Consider the following 21,501-nt stretch of genomic DNA (forward strand, 5'->3'; position numbering starts at 1 on the left):
GGGCTTGGGAGACGGGGCGGCTTGTCCTGGGCACCTTGCCATCTGCCACGTCCCGACAGGACAGAGAGCCCCCACCTGGCGCTCTCGTGGTCCTGGGACCGCCCCGGGGTGGCCCCGGCAAGGTCCTTTGAGTCTCGTGGCCGGCGGACTGGTGTCTCGTCGCTCTGACAACCTCCACTGGCTCCCCCAGTGGAAATCCTTGGAGGAGTCGTCACGGCCGCAGGGCGGGTGAGCAGAGGAGCGAGGCTTCACAGTGGAGCCAGCACGTTTGACATCTCGTTCCGAGTCCAGCTGAGGAGCCTGGACTCTGCTGGCTCTGAAGCAGACCTGCTGTCCCGATGCCGCAGGAGGGCCTGGGCCCAGCACAGCCCGGCAGGCACGCCAGTGGTCAGCTGGGGAGGCATGCCCCGGTCTCCCCACTGCCTGGGCTGAGCCGGAGCTCTGTTTGGCGCAGAGACAGGGTGACTCAGGTGGGCCTCTCAGTCCTGCAAGATGCCCCAGGGACGGATGGTGAAGGGCCCCTTCTGTGTGCCCACAGACCCCCAAAGTTGGAGCTGCTGCGTGGGGCCCATTCCTGCGGGGCCCTTCCTGGGAGAGAGGCAGGGTTTCCGGCTGCACTCTCAGCTCCAGGGAGGCTCTACCTCCACCCGTGCTCTGTTCCCGACCAGCTGGGTGTTGGCCAGGCCTCCACTCTTTGGTCAGAGCAGAGGTGTTTGCCACAAACTGTTTTTATTATTCAGAAGCCTTGCGGCAGTGGGGTGGGGTGTGTGCGGGGTTTTCCAGGCAAGAATACTGGAGTGGGTTGCCATTCCCTTCTCCAGGGGACCTTCCCCACCCCGTTTTGAACCTGTCTCTCATACAGGCAGGCGGACTCTGTGCCGTCTGAGCTGCCAGGGAAGCCCCTGTGGATATTGTGTGTTCACCCAAACGAGCCGTCTGAGCTGCCAGGGAAGCCCCTGTGGATATTGTACATTTACCCAAACGAGCCGTCTGAGCTGCCAGGGAAGCCCCTGTGGATATTGTACATTTACCCAAACGAGCCGTCTGAGCTGCCAGGGAAGCCCCTGTGGATATTGTGCGTTCACCCAAACGAGCCGTCTGAGCTGCCAGGGAAGCCCCTGTGGATATTGTGCGTTCACCCAAACGAGCCGTCTGAGCTGCCAGGGAAGCCCCTGTGGATGTCGTGCGTTCACCCAAACGAGCCGTCTGAGCTGCCAGGGAAGCCCCTGTGGATGTCGTGCGTTCACCCAAACGAGCCATCTGAGCTGCCAGGGAAGCCCCTGTGGATATCGTGCGTTCACCCAAACGAGCCATCTGAGCTGCCAGGGAAGCCCCTGTGGATATCGTACATTTACCCAAACGAGCCGTCTGAGCTGCCAGGGAAGCCCCTGTGGATATTGTGCGTTCACCCAAACGAGCCATCTGAGCTGCCAGGGAAGCCCCTGTGGATATTGTACATTTACCCAAACGAGAGGGGAAGTGGCGCTTGTTTGTCTGCAGCTGGCTTTCTGGCAGGTTGGAGCGTTTCTCTTTGGTTCTCTCTGCTGTGGTCAGTGGAAGATTATGTATTAGGCTGTCATTGATCAAACAAAAAATCAAAAGCCGACTAATCCAGCACATGTAAATGCATTTATTTGGATGGATGAGGTCTTCCAAGATGGTGTCCACAGAGCAGAGCCCGTCCTGGGGGCCCTGGTGGGGGACACACTGGCTCCTGCCGGCTGGGCCTCTGCACGTCCGGCCGGGCCTCTGTGTGTCCTGCCTGGCGCTCAGTGCCCTCCGAGGGCCCCACCCGCCACAGCCGATTCTCCTTGGCAGCTCTGTCCTCACCCCAGGAAGCCCCTCCTCAGGGCTGGGTGCAGGGCTCTGACTGCGGAGCCTCAGGTTGGGCCTCCCCTGGGCCGACCTTCCCACCCAACCTTCGAACCTCGTGGACTTGCCCCCTCTAAGCAGGTGAGGATGAGGCAGTGAGGCCCTGACCAGTTCCGGGCTCTGCGCTGGCGCCTGCTGGGCCGAGTCCATGCCCTGCGCTGGGAGGAGGTGTCAGGGAGCACCACGTCCATTCCCCACGCGGGCTGTGCCGGGCGGCCGGGCGGGCAGGTGTGAGCAGTTCTGAGATGGGTGTGTGCGCCCCGGTCCTCAGCAGGCTCCTCCTCCACCCCTTTCACTCCTGATTCTGGGCGAGTAATACATGCGCGTGTCCCAGCGGCACGCGTCTTCCTGACAGCCCCTCTCCCCGTCCCTCTCGCCAAGGCCCTGGACCCTGGCCGGTCACTGATGCTGTGCTTTGTTTCTGCCCGGCTCCGCCGTCTCTTCCTGCACCAACATGCCTGTGCTCACAGCGCCGGTCCGTAGAGGAAGTCCTCTGGTTTCTGCAGGACGGTGGCTCTCTTCCCACCATGTAGCTGGGCCATCACTTCACTTTTCACCCTCCCGGGCTTGGATTGCTTGAGGTTTTGCTCTTGCACGCGGCGCTGCCATGTGTGCCCTTGGATGTGGGTCCTCTGTGCCACGTGTCTTGCACCCTTGCAATCCCTTTTCCGGGGGTGGAGCTGCCGTGGTCAGCAGGCGAGATCGGACTCACAGCCCCTCGGATGACTGCTCAGCTTGCTTGTCCTGGCAGAGCAGGGCTTTGGCACCTCGTGTGGGGGCCACTGACCCCGCCCCGCCCCTGCCCAGTCCTGACAACTGCCCTGACCGTCTGCAGGACAGACGGAGCGTGCAGAGCTCGGGCAGGACTCCGGACCCCGCCGGCGTGTGCTGCTTCCCGGGCCGGGGTCTCCTGGGCCCGCGTTCATGCTCCTCCTGCTCCCCCATTCCTGGGCCGGGTGTGGGGCCCAGCTTTCCTCCCCCGTCTTCTGTCTGCTGCCCGGGTCCCCTCTGCTCGTGCACTCAGAGATGGGGGCCTCCGGTGACTTCCAGCTTCGGTATTTCTAGTGAGTAGGGCACAGGCTCTGTAGCCATGAGCCAGCCCGTGGAGTGGACACGCCGCCAGACGGTGCAGGGTGTGAGGTCCCCCAAGAAACGGCTGTGTTCCCTTCAGGGGATGCATGAAGCGTCCCGGGGCAGCCTCGTGGGCGGAGGCGCTGCAGTCCGTGTGGAGGCACTGGTGGGGGTGCTGGTGTGTGGAGATGGGAGGGCCGTGTGGCAGCGTGTGGCTTATAGAGTAGAGGGTGTGTGCAGGCGAGGGGTGAAGCCCACAGCGCTGGTGGGCAGGGGACAGGAGACAGGGCTTTCCTGGGCTCCAGGGTGAGGTACAACCTGGATTTTATTAATACGTCACCTGAAGACCTTGCTGCTGCGAGAAGCTGGACTGCAGAGTCAGAGCTGGAGGCCAGGGGACAAGGTTCCGGCCGTGATGGCAGGGCGGCTGAGACCTGCTGGGAGCCTGCTGCGGAGGGGTCTTGTGCTTTCCCACAATGGCCCCAAGGCCACCTGGCTTCACACCTGGCCTGTCCCCCCGTCAGCACCGTCAGCACGGGCATCTCCCGCCACAGCCGTTCGCTGCAGACAAGAAGCACGCAGCCCTGATGGCTGCTGGCAACCCCTCCAGGAGGGACAGTGAGGACAGCACGCGTGAGTGGAGCCCCCGCCCCAGCCCGCCCAGTGTCACCAGCTGTTCAGTTCTTACAAGTCAAGTTTCCTGGGTGATGCCCTAATGGCATCTGGAAGCTCCAGTTTGAGGCACAGGTGCCCAAGCACAGCAGAGCAGATGAGTTCCTGGGCTTGATGAGAGAAAAGTAGCTGATTCTGAGAAGTGGCTTCAAGAATTCTGTAGAAGTGGGAAATACATGAAATGCGACACGAAGGAGACTCACGTTTCGGTTGACGCACCGTCTGGCACTGTGCCCGTGTCCTGAGGCAGGCCGCCGTGAGCTCAGGGTGGTTCCGCGGTGGAGGAAGCGAAATGGCCTGAGGGGCCCTCTGTGTGCCCTGAGCCCCGCCTGGCCTGGGACCACCAGGCTCAACGCGGTGGGGTATGCAGCCTCCCTGCCTCGGCACCTTGTTCCAGCTCAGCTGACTTCTGCCCGGGTCCGCCTGCTCCGTCATCTAAACTTAACAGTGAGGACAGACCCGGGTCCGCCTGTTCCACCATCTACATGGAACAGTGAGGACAGGCTGGGTCCACCTGCTCTGTCATCTGAACACAACAGTGAGGACAGGCCTGGGTCTGCCCACACCGTCATCTAAACTTAACAGTGAGGACAGACCCAGGTCCGCCTGCTCCGTCATCTAAACTTAACAGTGAGGACAGACCTGGGTCCGCCCGCTCCATCATCTGAACAGAACAGTGAGGACAGGCTGGGTCCGCCCGCACCGTCATCTGAACAGAACAATGAGGACAGACCCGGGTCCGCCTGCTCCACCATCTACACGGAACAGTGAGGACAGGCTGGGTCCACCCGCTCCATCATCTGAACAGAGCAGTGAGGACAGGCCTGAGTCCGCCTGCTCCATCGTCCTCACAGAACAGTGAGGACAGGCCGGGTCCACCTGTTCCACCATCTACACGGAACAGTGAGGACAGGCCCGGGTCTGCCCGCACCGTCATCTACACTGTCAGTGGGGACAGGCCCAAGGGCCCTGTCCAGTCTTGGGCAGGGACTAGAGCTTGGCACCTTAGTACCTGCCGTCAAACGAAGCTGCCAGGGACATGAGGGGCTGTGAAGACCTGTGTGAATCTGTGGACCATCCCCTGACTGTCTCATTACTGTACAGACGCTGGGCGTGCAGCGTAGGTGGTCACTCTACACACTGCTGCACCACAGTATTCTGACCAGCCGTGTAAGCCACAGAGTAAAGGCTGCAAGCAACACTCACAGAAGGGTGATGACCTTTTCCCTGCACCACGTTAAGACATCTGGAACCTAGAATCCTGAAAGCATGGCGGGCACCAAATTCTCTCTAAATCTCCTTTAGACACATGTCCATCCTCAGTGTCCTGAGGGATGCTGGTAGGTTGGCAAAATAAAGGACTCTTCCAAATATCGTAACACTCCTTCTGAACAGCTCTCTGGCCAGTTTGCTGCCACACATTCAGGATAAACACATATTCAACATTAAATGACTATTTATTTTTCAGGCTTACAAGTTTTAAAATCCATATGCACAAGGTAAATAAAATAACTCTCATAGAATCAATGCAGAGCAGAGCACATGAATATACAGGTCTGTTTCACAGGAAACAAAACTGATCACAGCATCAGATACACAGAGAACATTCCAGAAATGCAGGCAAACTGGACCATCCAGGCAAAGCTGGCCCAGGACAGTCCCTACACATCAGGGCAGAACCTCTTCCCACCACCACTCAGCTGCCCAGCTCTCCTCTTCTGTGCCGCGTGGGGCCCCTCTGAGCCACCTGCCTCGGAGCTGCTGCCAGGCGTCCATTCCTCGTCTGCCTGAGAAGGAGCAGATGGGAAAGCACAGCACGGTTCACACCGAACACGGTTCACACCAAACGCCTCCTGGGTTCACATGCAACACGGTTCACACCGAACTTCTCCCAGGTTCACACTGAACGCAGTTCACACCAAACGCCTCCTGGGTTCACATGGAACACGGTTCACACCTAACTTCTCCCAGGTTCACACCAAACATGGTTCACATGGAACACGGTTCACAACAAACATTCTCTTGGGGCCTCACTGCCTCCTCCCAGACATTCTCTCCAAAGCAGCTCCCATCCCCTGTGCCGTTTATCTGTTAATTCTTCTCCCTACTGACTAACGGCTACGTGACTCTGTCTCAAGGAGGGGACGGCTTAGCAGACCCGCGTGTGCTCATCATCACCTCTGCTCCTGAAGTCTTTCCTTTATTAAGTGAGGGAACTATCGATGTAAACTGGGGGCGTGGCTCCTCCCTCCCTCCACATCTACTCCCTTCTCTCCCACACCCCTGCCCCTCCCCGAGTCCTGCAAAGACCCCAGCGGCCTGGTGGTCCTCAGTGGATGGTGGCTCCTAGAAACCCGCGCTCCTACTGGCTGAGCTATCTATCTGCTGAATGATTACAAGGAAGGTTGCAGGAGAAGATCAACCAGCCACCCTTGGGTAAAGCACGGACTTGGCACATGTAATAAAGTCTTGTACGTATACAGACACATTCACATGTAACAGACGAGAGGCAGGAGCAAAGTCAGAGCTGCCAGGCATCCCACCTTCTGCCGCGCATGCTTCTCTGTCCACTCCCTGGCGTTCTTGAGGAAGACTGGCTTGTTGTATTTAAACTCTGAGGACTAAGACGGAAGCAGAGAGTCAATGGAGAGAGAAGAGACTTGTAAGCTCCAGCCGCCATGCAACCCTCGTGGACAGCGAGTGGGACATGGGGAAAGTGAGCACTTACGATGTCAGCCATGAGCGGGTCATCTGGGTTGGGCTCGGCCATGAGCTGCTGAACAGAAGTCAGCAGGGTTGCAATGTTGAGGGATGGTCTCCAGGCACCCTAGACAGACAGACAGCAGCTCTAAGAATGTGCTTCTCCATTCACATGAGGCTAGAGGGTCAACCGTGCCCCCGCCACTTACTTTTGGTGGCAACTTGAGAACGTCTAGACAAATCCGTCCAGCAGAGTCGATGTTGGGGTGATAGATTGGAGTCAGAAATCGGATCTGAGGAGGTTCAAATGGGTACCTTTGACAGCACAGGAGGACAGGGAAGTTTCACTGGAATATTGCTTCTGATATTATAAACAGCTGCTGATGACTAATTAGGACAGCAACCTTTGAGAGACAAACCTTTGTTCTCCCCCAATTTTTATGATGAAAATTTACAGTACTGAAAACCCTTTTACCCATCACCTGGATCAAGTCCCTAGCCCTTGAAATACTTCAGCATGATCTCCTAAGAATAAGGTCCCTCTCCTACAGAGCTGCAAAACTGTCAGTACACCCATGAAAAAAACCAAAATTATTCCTCAGTCCCATCTACCACTCAGATTTCCTCAGTCTTGGCTGCAGTTTTTTTACAGGTGGATTTTGAAAAACAGGGCCCAATTCTGATTTACACACTCAACCTGATTACTCTTGCTCTGGTGAGACACATACCTTGGAAAACCCCGTGTGTTTCAGAAGTGTTTCAGAACTGACATCCCTGGGATTACTGACCTGCTTCTCTTGGGACTTGTAACAAACCTGGCCTGTGAACAGGTGTCTACAAACCACAAACTACAACCATCGCCCCCTGATGAGAGTCTTACAGCAGACCTGCACGAACGGGGCCTTTACACAGAGGCAGAGGGAATGGGGCCCACTGGGGACTGGGAGGGGACAGAGAGCTGGTGTCAAAGGGCTGTGGGATACTAGTTTGGGAAAATGAAAAAGTTCTTGCGATGGCTGGGGTGGGGTGGCCGGATGAAAATGAGAGTGCATCCAATGCCTCAAAACTATGCACTTACACAGGGTTTAAGTGGTCAGTTTATGTGTGTGTGACCGCAGTGGTGTGTGCGTGTTACCACAATGTTGTGTTACCACAGTGCTATGTGTGTTACCACAGTGCTATGTGTGTGTTACCACAATGTTGTGTTACCACAATGTTGTGTGTTACCACAGTGCTGTGTGACCGCAGTGGTGTGTGCGTGTTACCACAATGTTGTGTTACCACAATGTTGTGTGTTACCACAGTGCTATGTGTGTGACCGCAATGGTGTGTGCGTGTTACCACAATGTTGTGTTACCACAATGTTGTGTGTTACCACAGTGCTATGTGTGTGACCGCAATGGTGTGTGCGTGTTACCACAATGTTGTGTTACCACAATGTTGTGTGTTACCACAGTGCTATGTGTGTGTGACTGCAATGGTGTGTGCGTGTTACCACAATGTTATGTGTTACCACAATGTTATGTGTTACCACAATGTTATGTGTTACCACAGTGTTATGTGTGTGTTACTGCAATGGTGTGTGCGTGTTACCACAATGTTATGTGTTACCACAGTGCTATGTGTGTGTTACTGCAATGGTGTGTGTGTGTTACTGCAATGGTGTGTGCGTGTTACCACAATGTTGTGTTACTACAATGTTGTGTGTTACCACAGTGTTATGTGTGTGTGACTGCAATGGTGTGTGTGTGTTACCACAATGTTGTGTTACTACAATGTTATGTGTTACCACAGTGCTATGTGTGTGTTACCACAGTGCTACGTGTGTGTTACTTCCACGGTAAACCTGGGCTGGGGGTTGGGGTGGTGGTGTTAGATGTGATCTAGCCCAGTGTTAAGAGAAAGAGATTGAACTCCAAAGATAACATGCTAGAGGTCACAGGAAGTCCTGATAAGATTAGGACTAAGATCCAGGTCCTGTAAGTCCTATGCTCAACATGCTACCATATTGCTGTCTTCCAGTAACTGGGTTAGCCTGGAAATGTAAATAGAATTCACACTGACCTCTCTGGAATGTGAACTTCCAGCTTGAAAACACCTTTTTCATAAGGTGTGTTGGCTCCACCTAGTATCTCTTGAAAGAAAAAGAAAAAGTGAAGAGGTAACTGGGTGACCTGAGGCAGCATACCACCTGGTCCTGACGGAGATGCTGGGTCTGGGACAGCTCTCTCAGGGTTTGACGAGACCCCGCCACAAGGTACCAGCCTAGGCTGGTGTCAAGGACTACGTGGGAGATCTGGCCATAGACCACAAACACTGGCTGCTCTGCTGGGGAGGCCGGCTGTGTTCCGATCATGTGCAGCCTGGGCTGGCCTCATGGATACGTAAAGGTGCTGAACTGCTTCAGAGCTGATGCCCAGGTCTTGGACGTAAATCAGCAAGAGGTGGGGTAAAAGGCCAAAGAAGAAACGTCATGGAGACCTTTCATAAACGGAACAAATGAGGCAGGCAGATGTACTCGTGCCCTAACTCAGAGGAACACACGGTATTCACATCTCAGCACAGCTGTCAACAGGGTGGAGACCCAAGGGCTGGGGCGACACCCACGCGCTCGCAGGTCTCCCGCCTGGTCCCCGTCCTGCCAGCACGTGATGCCCGGGGGCGGCTCCGCGGCCAGCAGGCTCAGCTCTCTCTTCAGACGTGATGTTCTCTGCATAACCTCACGCAGAAGCACCCAGGTCACACTGGCTGGGATCCCTGGGGAGAAGAGGGGCGCCCGCAGAAGGGTGAGTTTTTAGTACCGGTCTCAATTCACTGAAGGACAGACACAGCTCTCACACTGCTTGCTATTCTGAGGAGGGAGTCTTGAGTTTTCTCCATTTCCCTTGTGCTATCTATTCAAGCAAACACATTTTAAAAATAAAGTATAAAACAATGCAAAGTTTCTACAAACAAAACACTAAAGTTCTAAAGTGAAGTCGCTCAGTCATGTCCGACTCTGCGGTCCCATGGACTGTAGCCCACCAGGCTCCTCCATCTGTGGGATCTTCCAGGCAAGAATACTAGAGTGGGTTGCCATTTCCTTCTCCAGGGGATCTTCCCGACCCAGGGACTGAACCCAGGTCTCCTGCATTGCAAGCGGATGCTTTACCCTCTAAGCCACCAGGGAAGTCCACAAACAAAACACTGCGTGCTTTAAATTAATGTCTTTCTCCACTGATAAAGTCACTAATTACTGAGGCATTAATTAGTGTGGGTCTAGTTTTGCTCCCCACGCGTCCTCAGGGGCCAAGCAGAGAAGCTGATGGTCAAGCACCAGTTGTGAGGGGGACAAAGCATAGAAACCCAGGGACAGGCAGTGCTCCAACCAGAGGTTTATAAACACTGCTTCAAGGCCTGAGGTTTTCTCCACGTGGTTTGGAATCCACATATTTCTCAGCTCTTCAGAGCTTCCACTCCATCAATTTCTTTCTCTGGTGTCTCCAATCGTCTTTCCTTCTGCCCATCAGCAAATACACTCGCCGTCTCCCTGCTCATCCAAAGCAAGGCCCCCTTCTCTAGCCCCCTTCCCCTCCGGCTGCCTCCCTCTGTGGGAAAGTCACAAACACTGCCTCTCAGTCTGCCACCACCTCTGCACTGCATTCATGGCATTTTTGACAAACACATCTTTTACACTTACAGTTTCGTGTGTGAAAATTTCCTTACCCCCAAAGTTAGATATTTTCAATCCACTAGTAATCAATCTGTGTGTATACTGTGAGTAGGGGTCCAAGTCTGAGTTTTTCTCCTTGTATGAAAAACCAATTGTCCTAGTCCCATTTATTGAAAAGTCCATCTTTTCCCTGTTGACGTCATACTAAATATGTTTCATTGGTCAACTGGTACAAGTCCCCCTCTGCTTTGCTCTTCAGTTGCTAAGGTGCATCCAACTCTTTATATATAAACATATATATAAAGTAAGGACTTAATTTAGAGCACAGGGAACTATATTCAGCATCTTGTAATAATCTATTACGAGAAATAGATACATATATGCATATGCCTGTATCACTGAGCCACTTTGCTATTCACCAGAAACTAATGCAGGACCATGTATTTCAATAAAAAAGAAAACAATTCACAATAACATCAACACAAATATTTAGGAATAAATTCAACAAAAGGTACAAAGTCTATACTTTGAAAACCATAAAACGTTGAAAGAAATCAAAGACTATCTAAATAGATGGAACGACATCTCATATCCATGGGTTTTAAGATGGCAACACTCCGCAAGCTGACATAGATTCAACAGGACCCCATCAGAGCTCCCAGTGTCCTCTCTCTTATTTTTTGCAGAAATTGACACAGATCTAAAAATGCATATGGAAATGCAGGGGAGCCAGAATAGTCAAAAGAATCATGAAAAAGAGGAACAAAGTTGGAGGACTCATTTTCTGATTTCAAAACTTACTACAAAACTGCAGTCGTCAAGACTGGATGGTCCTGGCCTAAGGACAGACAGGTCAAATGAATAGAACTAAGAATCCAGACATGCACTCACATGTGCGTGCTGCATGCTAAGTCACTTCAGTCGTGTCTGACTCTGTGTGACCCCATGGACTGCAGCCCACAGGCTCCTCTGTCCGTGGAACTCTCCAGGCAAGAATATTGGAGTGGGTTGTCATGCCCTCCTCCAGGGGATCTTCCTGACCCAGAGATGATGGGAACCTGCATCTCCTGAATTGGCAGGCGAATTCTTTACCACTGAGCCACCAAGGAAGTCCCAGAATTAGCAATACTACAGGCAAACAGAGTGCCTGATGAACTACGGATGGAGGTTCGTGACATTGTACAGGAGACAGGGACCAAGACCATCCCCATGGAAAAGAAATGCAAAAAAGCAAAATGGCTGTCTCAGGAGGCCTTACAAATAGCTGTGAAAAGAAGAGAAGCGAAAAGCAAAGGAGAAAAAGAAAGATATAAGCATCTGAATGCAGAGTTTCAAAGAATAGCAAGGAGAGATAAGAAAGCCTTCCTCAGTGATCAATGCAAAGAAATAGAGGAAAACAACAGAATAGGAAAAACAAGAGATCTCTTCAAGAAAATTAGAGATATCAAGGGAACATTTCATGCAAAAATGGGCTCGATAAAGGACAGAAATGCTATGGACCTAACAGAAGCAGAAGATATTAAGAAGAGGTGGCAAGAATACACACAAGAACCGTACAAAAAAGATCTTCACGACCAAGATAATCATGATGGTGTGATCACTCACCTGAAGCCAGACATCTTGGAATGTGAAGTCAAGTGGGCCTTAGAGAGCATCACTACGAACAAAGCTAGTGGAGGTGATGGAATTCCAATTGAACTATTTTAAATCCTGAAAGATGAAGCTGTGAAAGTGCTGCACTCAATATGCCAGCAAATTTGGAAAACTCAGCAGTGGCCACAGGACTGGAAAAGGTCAGTCTTCATTCCAATCCCAAAGAAAGGCAATGCCAAAGAATGCTCAAACTACCGGACAATTGCACTCATCTCACACGCTAGTAAAGTCATGCTCAAAATTCTCCAAGCCAGGCTTCAGCAATATGTGAACCGTGAACTTCCAGATGTTCAAGCTGGTTTTAGAAAAGGCAGAGGCACCAAAGATCAAATTGCCAACATCCGCTGGATCATGGAGAAAGCAAGAGAGTTTCAGAAAAACATCTATTTCTGCTTCATTGACTATGCCAAAGCCTTTGACTGTGTGGATCACAATAAACTGTGGAACATTCTGAAAGAGATGGGAATACCAGATCACCTGACCTGCCTCTTGAGGAACCTGTATGCAGATCAGGAAGCAACAGTTAGAACTGGATATGGAACAACAGACTGGTTCCAAATAGGAAAAGGAGTACGTCAAGGTTGTATATTGTCACCCTGCTTATTTAACTTATATGCAGAGTACATCATGAGGAACGCTGGGCTGGAAGAAGCACAAGCTGGAATCAAGATTGCTGGGAGAAATATCAATAACCTCAGATATGCAGATGACACCACCCTTATGGCAGAAAGTGATGAGGAACTAAAAAGCCTCTTGATGAAAGTGAAAGAGGAGAGTGAAAAGGTTGGCTTGAAGCTCAACATTCAGAAAACAAAGATCATGGCATCTGGTCCCATCACTTCATGGGAAGCAGGTGGGGAAACAGTGGAAACAGTGTCAGACTTTATTTTTTGGGTCTCCAAAATCACTGCAGATGCTGACTGCAGCCATGAAATTAAAAGACGCTTACTCCTTGGAAGGAAAGTTATGACCAACCTAGATAGCATATTAAAAAGCAGAGACATTACTTTGCCAACCGAGGTCCGTCTAGTCAAGGCAATGGTTTTTCCCGTGGTCATGTATGGATGTGAGAGTTGGACTGTGACGAAAGCTGATCGCCGAAGAATTGATGCTTTTGAACTGTGGTGCTGGAGAAGACTCTTGAGAGTCCCTTGGACTGCAAGGAGATCCAACCAGTCCATCCTAAAGGAGATCAGTCCTGGGTGTTCACTGGAAGGACTAATGCTAAAGCTAAAACTCCAATATTTTGGCCACCTCATGCGACGAGTTGACTTACTGGAAAAGAGTCTGATGCTGGGAGGGATTGGGGACGGGAGGAGAAGGGGACGACAGAGAATGAGATGGCTGGATGGCATCACCGACTCGATGGACATGAGTTTGAGTGAACTCCGGGAGTTGGTGATGGACAGGGAGGCCTGGCGTGCTGTGGTTCATGGGGTCGCAAAGAGTCAGACACGACTAAGCGACTGAACTCAACTGAACAGGTAAATTAGTATGTTAAATAGAATTGATTTAACACTACAACAGACATTCATGTAAATTATTCCAAATTTCTTTATCCACATTTTTAGGACCATCATCTCTGGGATCTAGTTATTTAACTAGGTCACTGCTGCTGCTGCTAAGTCACTTCAGTCGTGTCCGACTCTGTGTGACCCCATAGACAGCACTAACTACTTTTATATACTGTGGCGTTCCTAGTAAAGAATCCTCTTGCCAATCCAGGAGTCCCAGGAGACGCTGCTTGGCTCCGTGGGTCGGGAAGATCCCCTGGAGGAGGGCATGGCAACTCACTCCCGTATTCTTGCCTGGAGAATCCCACGTACGGAGGAGCCTGGCGGGCTACAGCCCATGGGGCGGCAAAGAATCAGACACGGCTGAGCGACTGAGCACCATTCATACCCTGACCCTCACTGCTCCCTCAGTAAGCAGGTACTGGGAATCAAGGGCAGTAAAACAAATCACACAATGAATAAAACGTCGGGGGAGGGGTGCCGGCAGCAGCAGGTGGGCGTGGCGGCTGGGAGACCGCCGGGGCGGCCGTGGGACGCGGGCCGGGCCGGGCAGCGCGCCGGCAGCGTTGCCAAGACGTGCAGAGCGTCCGTTCTACAGCCGACGCTCGGAGAAGAGGAGGCTCCGCAGTCAGGCAGAAAGAAAGCGCCGCAGTCCCCCACACCGCCCGTGGACGCCCGCCGCGGCCTCTCTCACCTGCGCGGTCGCTCCTCGCGCTGCAACGGCCCCGAGCAGCGGCAGCGCGCCTGCGCGAGCCCGGCCGCTGCCTCGCCCCGCCTTCCGCGCGGGAGGCTGTGATTGGTCCGCAGCGCCGCCCGGGCGGCCCGCAGCCTCCGATTGGCCGGGCTCCTGGCGGGCCCCGCCCACGCGCGTTGCAGGCCAGCGCGCCTCGCGGGGACCGGCGCGACCTTGGCTCGCCGGCGGCGCGCTGGGAGGACCCGCGCGGCTCCGTGCGGGGGCGGGCTGCCGAGCGGGAGTTCGCGCGCCGCGGCTGCCGCCTCAGCACCGTCAGCCCCGAGGGCCCGGGGAGCCGGACGCTCGGAGCCGGTTCCGACTGGGGGCGGCCGGCCGCCGCGCTCGGGCCGCGCCCGCCACGCCCCCGGCTCGGCCGCGGGAGGAGCGGCCGGGCCTCCTGACCCCACGGGCGGTCCAGGCGGGACTTGTGCTTCCGGCCCAGACCGGCGTTCAGTAGCCGTGGTTCCGGGGGGCCGCGGCGCGGCCGTCCTCTCGGCCCCGCAGGCCGCGGTGCTCCCGGGGCCTCCCGCGGGCCGCGAACCACACGGGAGTCCGGTTCCTGGCCAGGCGGCTGTCGGTCCGCACCTTCCTGTCAGCACCCACTCACTGTGGGGCGCGTTTTCCGACTTAACGCTGCAGTTGGCTGCCTATCTTACTACTGATACTTTATGTTTTGATCTCTTCAATATCGTTCCTTGCTCTCCACCTCAACTGTAATTGTGTCGCAATCGCTGTTCTGTCTTCGGAACTGCAATTAATTCCTTCCTCCGGTGGTTTTCTGAGAATGTGCTGTGCTCGTGCTGTGCTCAGTCGCTCAGTCGTGTCCGACTCTTTGCCACCCGCGGACTGTAGCCCTCCAGGCCAGAATACTGGAGTGGGTAGCCGCTCCCTTCTCCAGGAGATCTTCCCAACCCAGGGATTGAACCCAGGTCTCCCGCATTGCGGGCTGAGTCTTTGCTAGCTCAGCCACCAGGGAAGCCCAAGAATACTGGAGTGGGTAGCCGCTCCCTTCTCCAGGGGATCTTCCCGACCCAGAAATTGAACTGGGTTCTCTTGCATGGCAGGCGGATTCTTTACCAGCTCAGCTACCAGGGAAGCCTGGAAATCTTTAAGATGTCCTTTGGATGAACCAGGCACTGTGCTAACTCTGGTGGAAAGGAGAAGATGGTATGATGAACTAAGCAAAGACCTGTAGTTTTGGGAACCAAACAAAAAACGGGATAACGGAAAAGAAAGAGTTCCATGGGCTAAATGTACAGTCTCTATTTGTCCACCAGAGGGAGGTATGTTACCTGGCGAGAACAGAGGCCATGCTGAAAATTTTTCATAAACTGTACAGGTGTCTTTGCTTTAAAAAATGGAGTATGGGCTTCCCAGGTTGACTAGTGGTAAGGAGTCCACCTGCCAGTTCAAGAAATGCAAGAGACTCGGGTTGGATCCCTGGGAAGATCCCCTGGAGTAGGAAATGGCTACCCACTCCAGTAGTCTTGCCTGAAAATTTCCATGGACAGAGGAGCCTGGAGGGCTGCAGTCCATGGGGTCACAAAGAGTCGGACATAACTGAGCGTATGCACGCGCACGCGCACACAAAGACATACACACACTAATTTGTAGTTTATTCAACTGTGGGAAATGATTATTTAATAAAAAGTTCCTGATATATGTGTATCATAACTGGCACACTCAGCACATTTAAAGGTACAAAATTGTGGGGATCGTTTTGTGATGCCACTGTGCTGTGCAGCAGGAACTGATGCAGTTTGTATCTTAATCCTACTTCAACTAAGAAAAGATCTTTATAGAGAAAGAGGACAGATCTGTGGTTACCAGACCTGGGGGAACTGCAGGAAGGTGGTCAAGAGGTGCCAGTTCCAGTTATCAGATAAGTGATTACATAATTACAGCCCAGGGGTCACAAAGAGCCCTACACGACTGAGTGACTGCGCGCTGCCTGCGTGAGCGCGCGCACACACAGGGATATAATCTCCAACATGAGAAATATAATTAACACTTCCCTGTGCTACATATGAAAGTTAAAAAGAGTAAATCTTGGGAGTTCTCATCACAAAGTATATATTGTTTTATTTGGTATCAGTATGTGATGACCCATGCTTACTGCGGTCATTATCTTATGATGTATATGTCATTATGCTGCACACTTTAAACTTATACATGCTGAATGTCAATTATATCTCAGTAACACTGGAAGAAAAACAAGAATTATGTTTTACTTATACAGGACTGTCAGGACTTGTTCACTTGTATATAAACTATCAGTATTATTTTCTTTACCATATTTAGGAAATACAGACTATCATGTTTGTTTAATGATAGTAAACAACTGTATAGGTTTATTGTGTAAGTTTACTTTCAGAGTTTGATCAAGCTCCGGGAGTTGGTGATGGACAGGGAGGCCTGGCGTGCCGCAGTCCATGGGGTCGCAAAGAGTCGGAAACGACTGAGCAGCTGACCTTCAGAGAGCTGTAGGGGGAAGATGTTTCAGGGAAAAACTTAGATGACTTAAATTTTGAAAAACTTCTCAAGTCATACACAGATTGTTGATTCCCACTATAAACTGCGAGGATCCTTTCCAGGGTCTTTTCAGGGCTCTTTGTTAACGCGTTCTAAGTTACAACGTTAATAAAACTCTCGGTTTACAACCGGGGCAGTGGTTCGAGAATTTCGAGTACTTTCAGTCCAGTTTTTCCCAATAGAAAGCAAGAATAATTACCGGCTCTTTTTCCACTTCAAAAGACTGACGTTATAATTAGGGAGCAGGGATTAGCTGGAAGTCAGAACAAGAATAAACTACGGCTTCCAACAAGCGCACTGAGGTCACTCGGGCCGCGGACAGCTCCCGCCTTCGGGGCAGAGGTGACCCCGCGCGTCCGCGGCCAGGCCGGGAGCCTCCGGACCCCGCCTCTTTCCGGATGCATCCAGGGAATTGAAGTTCCGGTCGGTCCCCGGCGCGCCCGGAGTGGTGGGGCGCGCGAGGGTCTCCTACTACAAGTCCCGTGATGCCTCGGGGCTCCGCCGCGCCTGCGTGCTGAGGCCGCGGGGGTGTGCTGGCGGCGGAGCAGTAAAGATGGCTGCGCGCGGGACTCCGCCCTCCGCTCCCGGCTGAGGCGCTCTGCGGCGGCGGCCCGGGGCGGCGGCGGCAATGGCCGAGCTGGAGCACTTGGGCGGGAAGCGGGCCGAGTCGGCGCGGGCGCGGCGGGCCGAGCAGCTGCGGCGCTGGCGGGGCTCGCCGACTGAGCAGGAGTCCGCCGAGCGGCCGGGCGCGGGGCCGCAGGCTCGGCGCGGGGGCCCGCGGGTCCGCTTCGAGGACGGCGCTGTGTTCCTGGCCGCCTGCTCCAGCGGGGACGCCGACGAAGTGCGGCGGCTCCTGGCCCGGGGCGCCGACGTGGACACGGCCAACGTGGACGGCCTGACCGCCCTGCACCAGGTGGGCCCGCGCCGCCGCCCGGTGCCCTCGCGGGGCCGGCCTGCCGCGCTCCCGAGAGCGGGCTGGGTCCGCGCGCCCTCGGGTGGGCGAAGGTGGACCCCGGGCCCAGCCCGCGGCAGCGCGGACCTCGGGCGCGCCGGCGGCAGGCCACCCGCCCGGTCCCCTGGCCTGATGCTCGCGGGGAGCCGGCCTCCCGCGCCCCGACAGCCCCGCGGGAATGACGCGCCCCAGCCGGGCCACGGCCCGTGTGTGCTCGCTGCGCCCATCTCATGCCCAGGGTTCTGTGTCACTGTCAGGATTAACTGCACCCCCCCTCTCCACGTGGGACTTCAGTTATTTCAGGGGGCCGGGAGCTGGACACCCACTTTTAATCCTTCTTGATTTCCTTCTTGTGCTGTCTGTGCAAGTGGATGCGTTGGCGTGAGAATGCACTTCTAAATAATAATTCAAGCTTGCGTCATGTCACTTCTCTGAACACACTAGCCAGGAGCTTAATGTGCATCCTCACCATGTTTCCAGTCCTTTCTTTCAGATGAAAGGACCCTCTTTTTACCCTGCTTGTGTCCGTGTTTTCACACTCAGAGCAGTGCCCCACCTCAGAGAGCAGCCAGTTCAGTTCAGTCCGCTCAGTCGTGTCCAGCTCTTTGCGACCCCATAGACTGCAGCACGCCAGGCCTCCCTGTCCGTCACCAACTCCCGGAGTTCACTCAAACTCATGTCGGTGATGCCATCCAACCATCTTATCCTCTGTCGTCCCCTTCTCCTCCTGCCCTCAATCTTTCCCAGCGTCAGGATCTTTTCAAATGAGTCAGTTCTTCACATGAGGTGGCCAGAGTATTGGAGTTTCAGCAGCAGTCCTTCCAATGAATATTCAGCACTGATATCCTTTAGGATTGATGGTTGGATCTCCTTGCAGTCCAAGGGATTCTCAAGAGTCTTCTCCAACACCACAGTTCAAAAGCATCAGTTCTTTCGCACTCAGCTTTCTTTATAGTCCAAGTCTCACACCCATGCATGACTAGTGGAAAAACCATAGCTTTGACTAGAGGGACCTTTGTTGACAAAGTAATGTCTCTGCTTTCTAATATGCTGTCTACGTTGGTCATAGCTTTTCTTCCAAGGAGCAAGTGTCTTTTAATTTCATGGCTGCAGTCACCATCTGCAGCCCAAAAAACATTTGTATAATGTTTATAAATTCTGTTTAAAAATTATTTTATGTCTCACTGCATGTGAGTCTCAGCAGTGATCCTTTGAGGTAGGTGTTTGTTACTGATATAATAACTTTCTATAGGTAATGAATCTGAAGCTCAGAAAATTGCTGCTTGTATGGGATTAGAAGAGAGAGAAATTGCCTTTAGGTGTGGATTTTTCAGATTTAAACTCCAGAGCTTTATATTTCATGTAGTAAGGAGCTGAATATGTATAAGATGGACGCTAAGAGGGCCGTGTGCATTTTAAATTTCTGAGCTTTTTGAGAGGGTGCGTTTTTACTTTTCAGATGTATTTGGGAGGTCCACTTGAAGGGATCCTAGAGGATAGAGGAATAGCCATTTGTAGCGCACCTGTTCTTTATTGAGGCAGTTTTCTGAGTATAATCAGTGGCCCTGTTTCTTTTAAGGTGCCTCTGCCCGCTGAGTTCGGCCTTGACCACACGCACTCTCGCAGCGCCCTGAGCCCAGCACGCAGTGTGAGGCCCCTCCTGGTAGTTCTTCCCACACCAGGAAACCACCCTTCTGACCCCTTTCCCTGAGACTGGGCCTCTTGGAGTCTCTCTTTCCCTGTTAATTACGCCCCTAGGTCGTGACTGGCAGCTTCTCTCCGTTACTATAATGTTCACGTTCTGTGATCTCCTAAACTAGGAGAGGGAGGAGGTGACAGCCGTGGAATTTTCTCAACGCCTGCAAACACTTTACGATATTGCTCCCTACTTACAGGGCTCCTGGTGAGTTGAGCTGACCAGGTGTACTCAACACTTGACACATTTCAGCCACAGACTGTGCTTGAAGATTTGAGGGGAAACAGACGGTCTCTTTGTTTTGAATCAGGACGGGGCCTTTATTGGCTCAGGAACTCTTTTCCTAGTCAGTTTCCACAGAGTTACAGTGTGTTTCTCCAAGGCCTGAAGAACTCTTAAGGTACCTAAAAGGGTGTTTTCGAAACGTGAGGCTGGAACTGCCAGTGGCTGAACGGCCATCAGGTGTCTGAGCGCCTGTCCTCCTGTGGAATGGAGAGTGGTATGCTCACCTGAATCACTTAGCTAGAATAGCCACGGGCCTGCAAGTGTGGTGTGAATCATCAGGATGATTGCTGCTGGCTGCGTTCTGGCCACGGCCTCTGGGCTGGCGGGGAGAAACCCCAGCAGACATCACTGGATGATCCCTCTTCTCCCTCAAGGTTACAGTAGGCGATTTGTATTTCAGGGCGCGGTGCCTTGACCCTGCTTTTGACTTAGACCGTTCTTTCTTGGCAGCCTTTGCTTCTGCCAGGAGGTGCTTGAATCAAGGATAAGTTCCAGGGCGCCTGCTAATAATGCTTGAAATAGACCTGGAAGGTTAGACCTGCTCTGGTGAAAGGCTTGGAAACTGATGCATACCAACTAGACGTGGGCAAGTAAGATTTGGTGTGTGTGCAGAGTCGTCAAAGAACAGGGTGTTGATGAGTTACATAGCCCTTGGAAGAGCGTGCTTGCTCACGGGAAGTCCCGTTTCGTTCGTGTCTGTATTGTTGGGCTTACAATCCAGCGCGGGCTGGTACTTCGCCGTTTTCTGTTCCCTGGTTTATGTGGTGAGGCTTTTATTAGTGCCTGTCTCGCGTCCTCAGCGCTGTGCTCTGGGGTCCTCTAGAGCCAGGTACAGACTGGGCGACCTGCGTCAGCCAAATCACTGGGCTGCTGAGAGGCAGCCGCTTGATTTTGGAAAGGTTTTCTGGGCTTTGTCAAAATGGGTGCCTGCCCTTCCTCCAGAATGCATTCTGTCGGCGCTTGTGTCTGCGGGTGTGGGGAGGGCACTGAGGCTGGTCCTCACGGTTCTGTGCTCAAGACCAGCCTTCATCTGGAGGACGCCGAGAAAGCTAGAAGGGTGCTGCACCTGAGTCAAGTTCAGGTTGGTTTCTTGGTGGTCTCAGCGTCCATGTTTGCGCCTCAGGGTCACCCCAGACGGGGATTCAGCGCCTAGTGGCCTCCGTCATTCTGGAGCTGCCTCAGTCTGCCCGTGTCCTGAGGGGAATGAGAGGGGTCTGTTTCCCTGAAGAGACTAGGTGGGGATAGGTGAGGGAAGGAAGAAAGGCAGAGCAGTTTCTGTTCAGTGAGACAGAGAAGGCAGAGGTGAGACGCCTTCACTTCGGTTCCAGGTGGTCTGTCTGTGTGCGATTTGTACACTAAAGTAAAATGTGTGTTCTTTTTTTACATTGAGGAGTTTAAGCGCCTCATGGAAGCCACCCGTGTTTCGTTTTTTAGTTTATGGCTGTGTGGGGTCTTCATTACTGTTCGGGCTTTCTCTAGTCGCAGCAAGCGGGTCCTGCTCCTCGTCACGGTGGCATCTGTTCTGGGGCCCCAGGCTCCAGGGTGGTGCGGGCTCAGTAGTTGGGGCCCACAGGCTTGGTTGCCCCGTGGCATGTGGGATCTTCCCGGGCCGGGGGTCCAGCCCATGTCCCCTGTGTCGGCAGGCGGATTCTTAACCCTGGGCCCCCACGCTGTCCCGTGGTTGACGTTTAACACTGTGTCAGTTTCACGTGCACAACCTCTGCTTCTAGTCGTCAGGCAGAGTTCGTTCTTTCCCTTGCGATGAGAACTTTTACTTTTCTTGGCAACTTTCAAACTTCCGCTGCAGTATTTTTGAGCACAGTCATTGTCCTGTCATTACATCCCCATGATTTACTTTGTAATTAGGATAAAAGTTGTCTTCTTCACCTTTTCTCTTTCATTCCAACTCATTCTTTATTTCTCTTATGGCTCCCGTGTGAAGTGACTTACCCAGTGTATTGGTGAGTTCTGCTCATTCTTAGGGCCCAAGGTGATCTGGGAATAAGAGAGTCTGTCGGTGTTTTCATCACCGTGGGTCTGGAGCATGCCTGCTGAGTCATTCTGGTCGCTGCCCTCTCAGCTTGCTTCATAGGAGGCCACCTGGCCTTGCCTTCCCAGTCTTGTCTCCAGTCGTGATGCCATCATGGACTTCAAAGCTAGATTTGAAAA

At 53.2% G+C, this 21,501-nt stretch overlaps 2 protein-coding genes across 10 annotated transcripts in view; one reads left to right on the top strand and one right to left on the bottom strand.

The window, feature by feature from the left end:
- Positions 1 to 5,044: 5,044 nt before the first annotated feature.
- Positions 5,045 to 13,953, bottom strand: UBE2T (ubiquitin conjugating enzyme E2 T). Of its 3 annotated transcripts, none has more exons than XM_088845196.1 (7): positions 13,829 to 13,928; positions 8,923 to 9,072; positions 8,380 to 8,449; positions 6,525 to 6,630; positions 6,344 to 6,442; positions 6,159 to 6,236; positions 5,045 to 5,398 (listed from the first exon to the last, which is right to left on the bottom strand). In XM_088845196.1, the coding sequence occupies exons 2-7, from the start codon at positions 9,029 to 9,031 to the stop codon at positions 5,312 to 5,314; spliced, it is 549 nt and encodes a 182-aa protein (XP_088701322.1). In that variant the 5' UTR covers positions 9,032 to 9,072; positions 13,829 to 13,928; the 3' UTR covers positions 5,045 to 5,311. The 3 variants fall into 3 exon arrangements, with proteins under 3 accessions (XP_088701322.1, XP_055274890.1, XP_055274891.1); XM_055418915.2 differs by having other exon boundaries at positions 5,049 to 5,402; positions 13,829 to 13,953; XM_055418916.2 differs by lacking the exon at positions 13,829 to 13,928 and having other exon boundaries at positions 5,050 to 5,402; positions 8,797 to 9,066.
- Positions 13,954 to 16,928: 2,975 nt separating this feature from the next.
- The window catches only part of PPP1R12B (protein phosphatase 1 regulatory subunit 12B), a 161,610-nt gene continuing 157,037 nt past the window's right edge, over positions 16,929 to 21,501 (top strand). For all 7 annotated transcript variants that reach the window (XM_055418903.2, XM_055418906.2, XM_055418907.2 and 4 more), the window contains exon 1: positions 16,929 to 17,312. In XM_055418903.2, the coding sequence (XP_055274878.1) occupies positions 17,028 to 17,312 (285 nt within the window). In that variant the 5' untranslated portion in view covers positions 16,929 to 17,027. The remainder of the gene's footprint in view (positions 17,313 to 21,501) is intronic.

The sequence above is a fragment of the Moschus berezovskii genome, chromosome 17 (assembly GCF_049115385.1).
Source record: "Moschus berezovskii isolate FMDL1 chromosome 17, NW_MosBer_1.0, whole genome shotgun sequence".
NCBI classification, from domain to species: Eukaryota; Metazoa; Chordata; class Mammalia; order Artiodactyla; family Moschidae; genus Moschus; species Moschus berezovskii.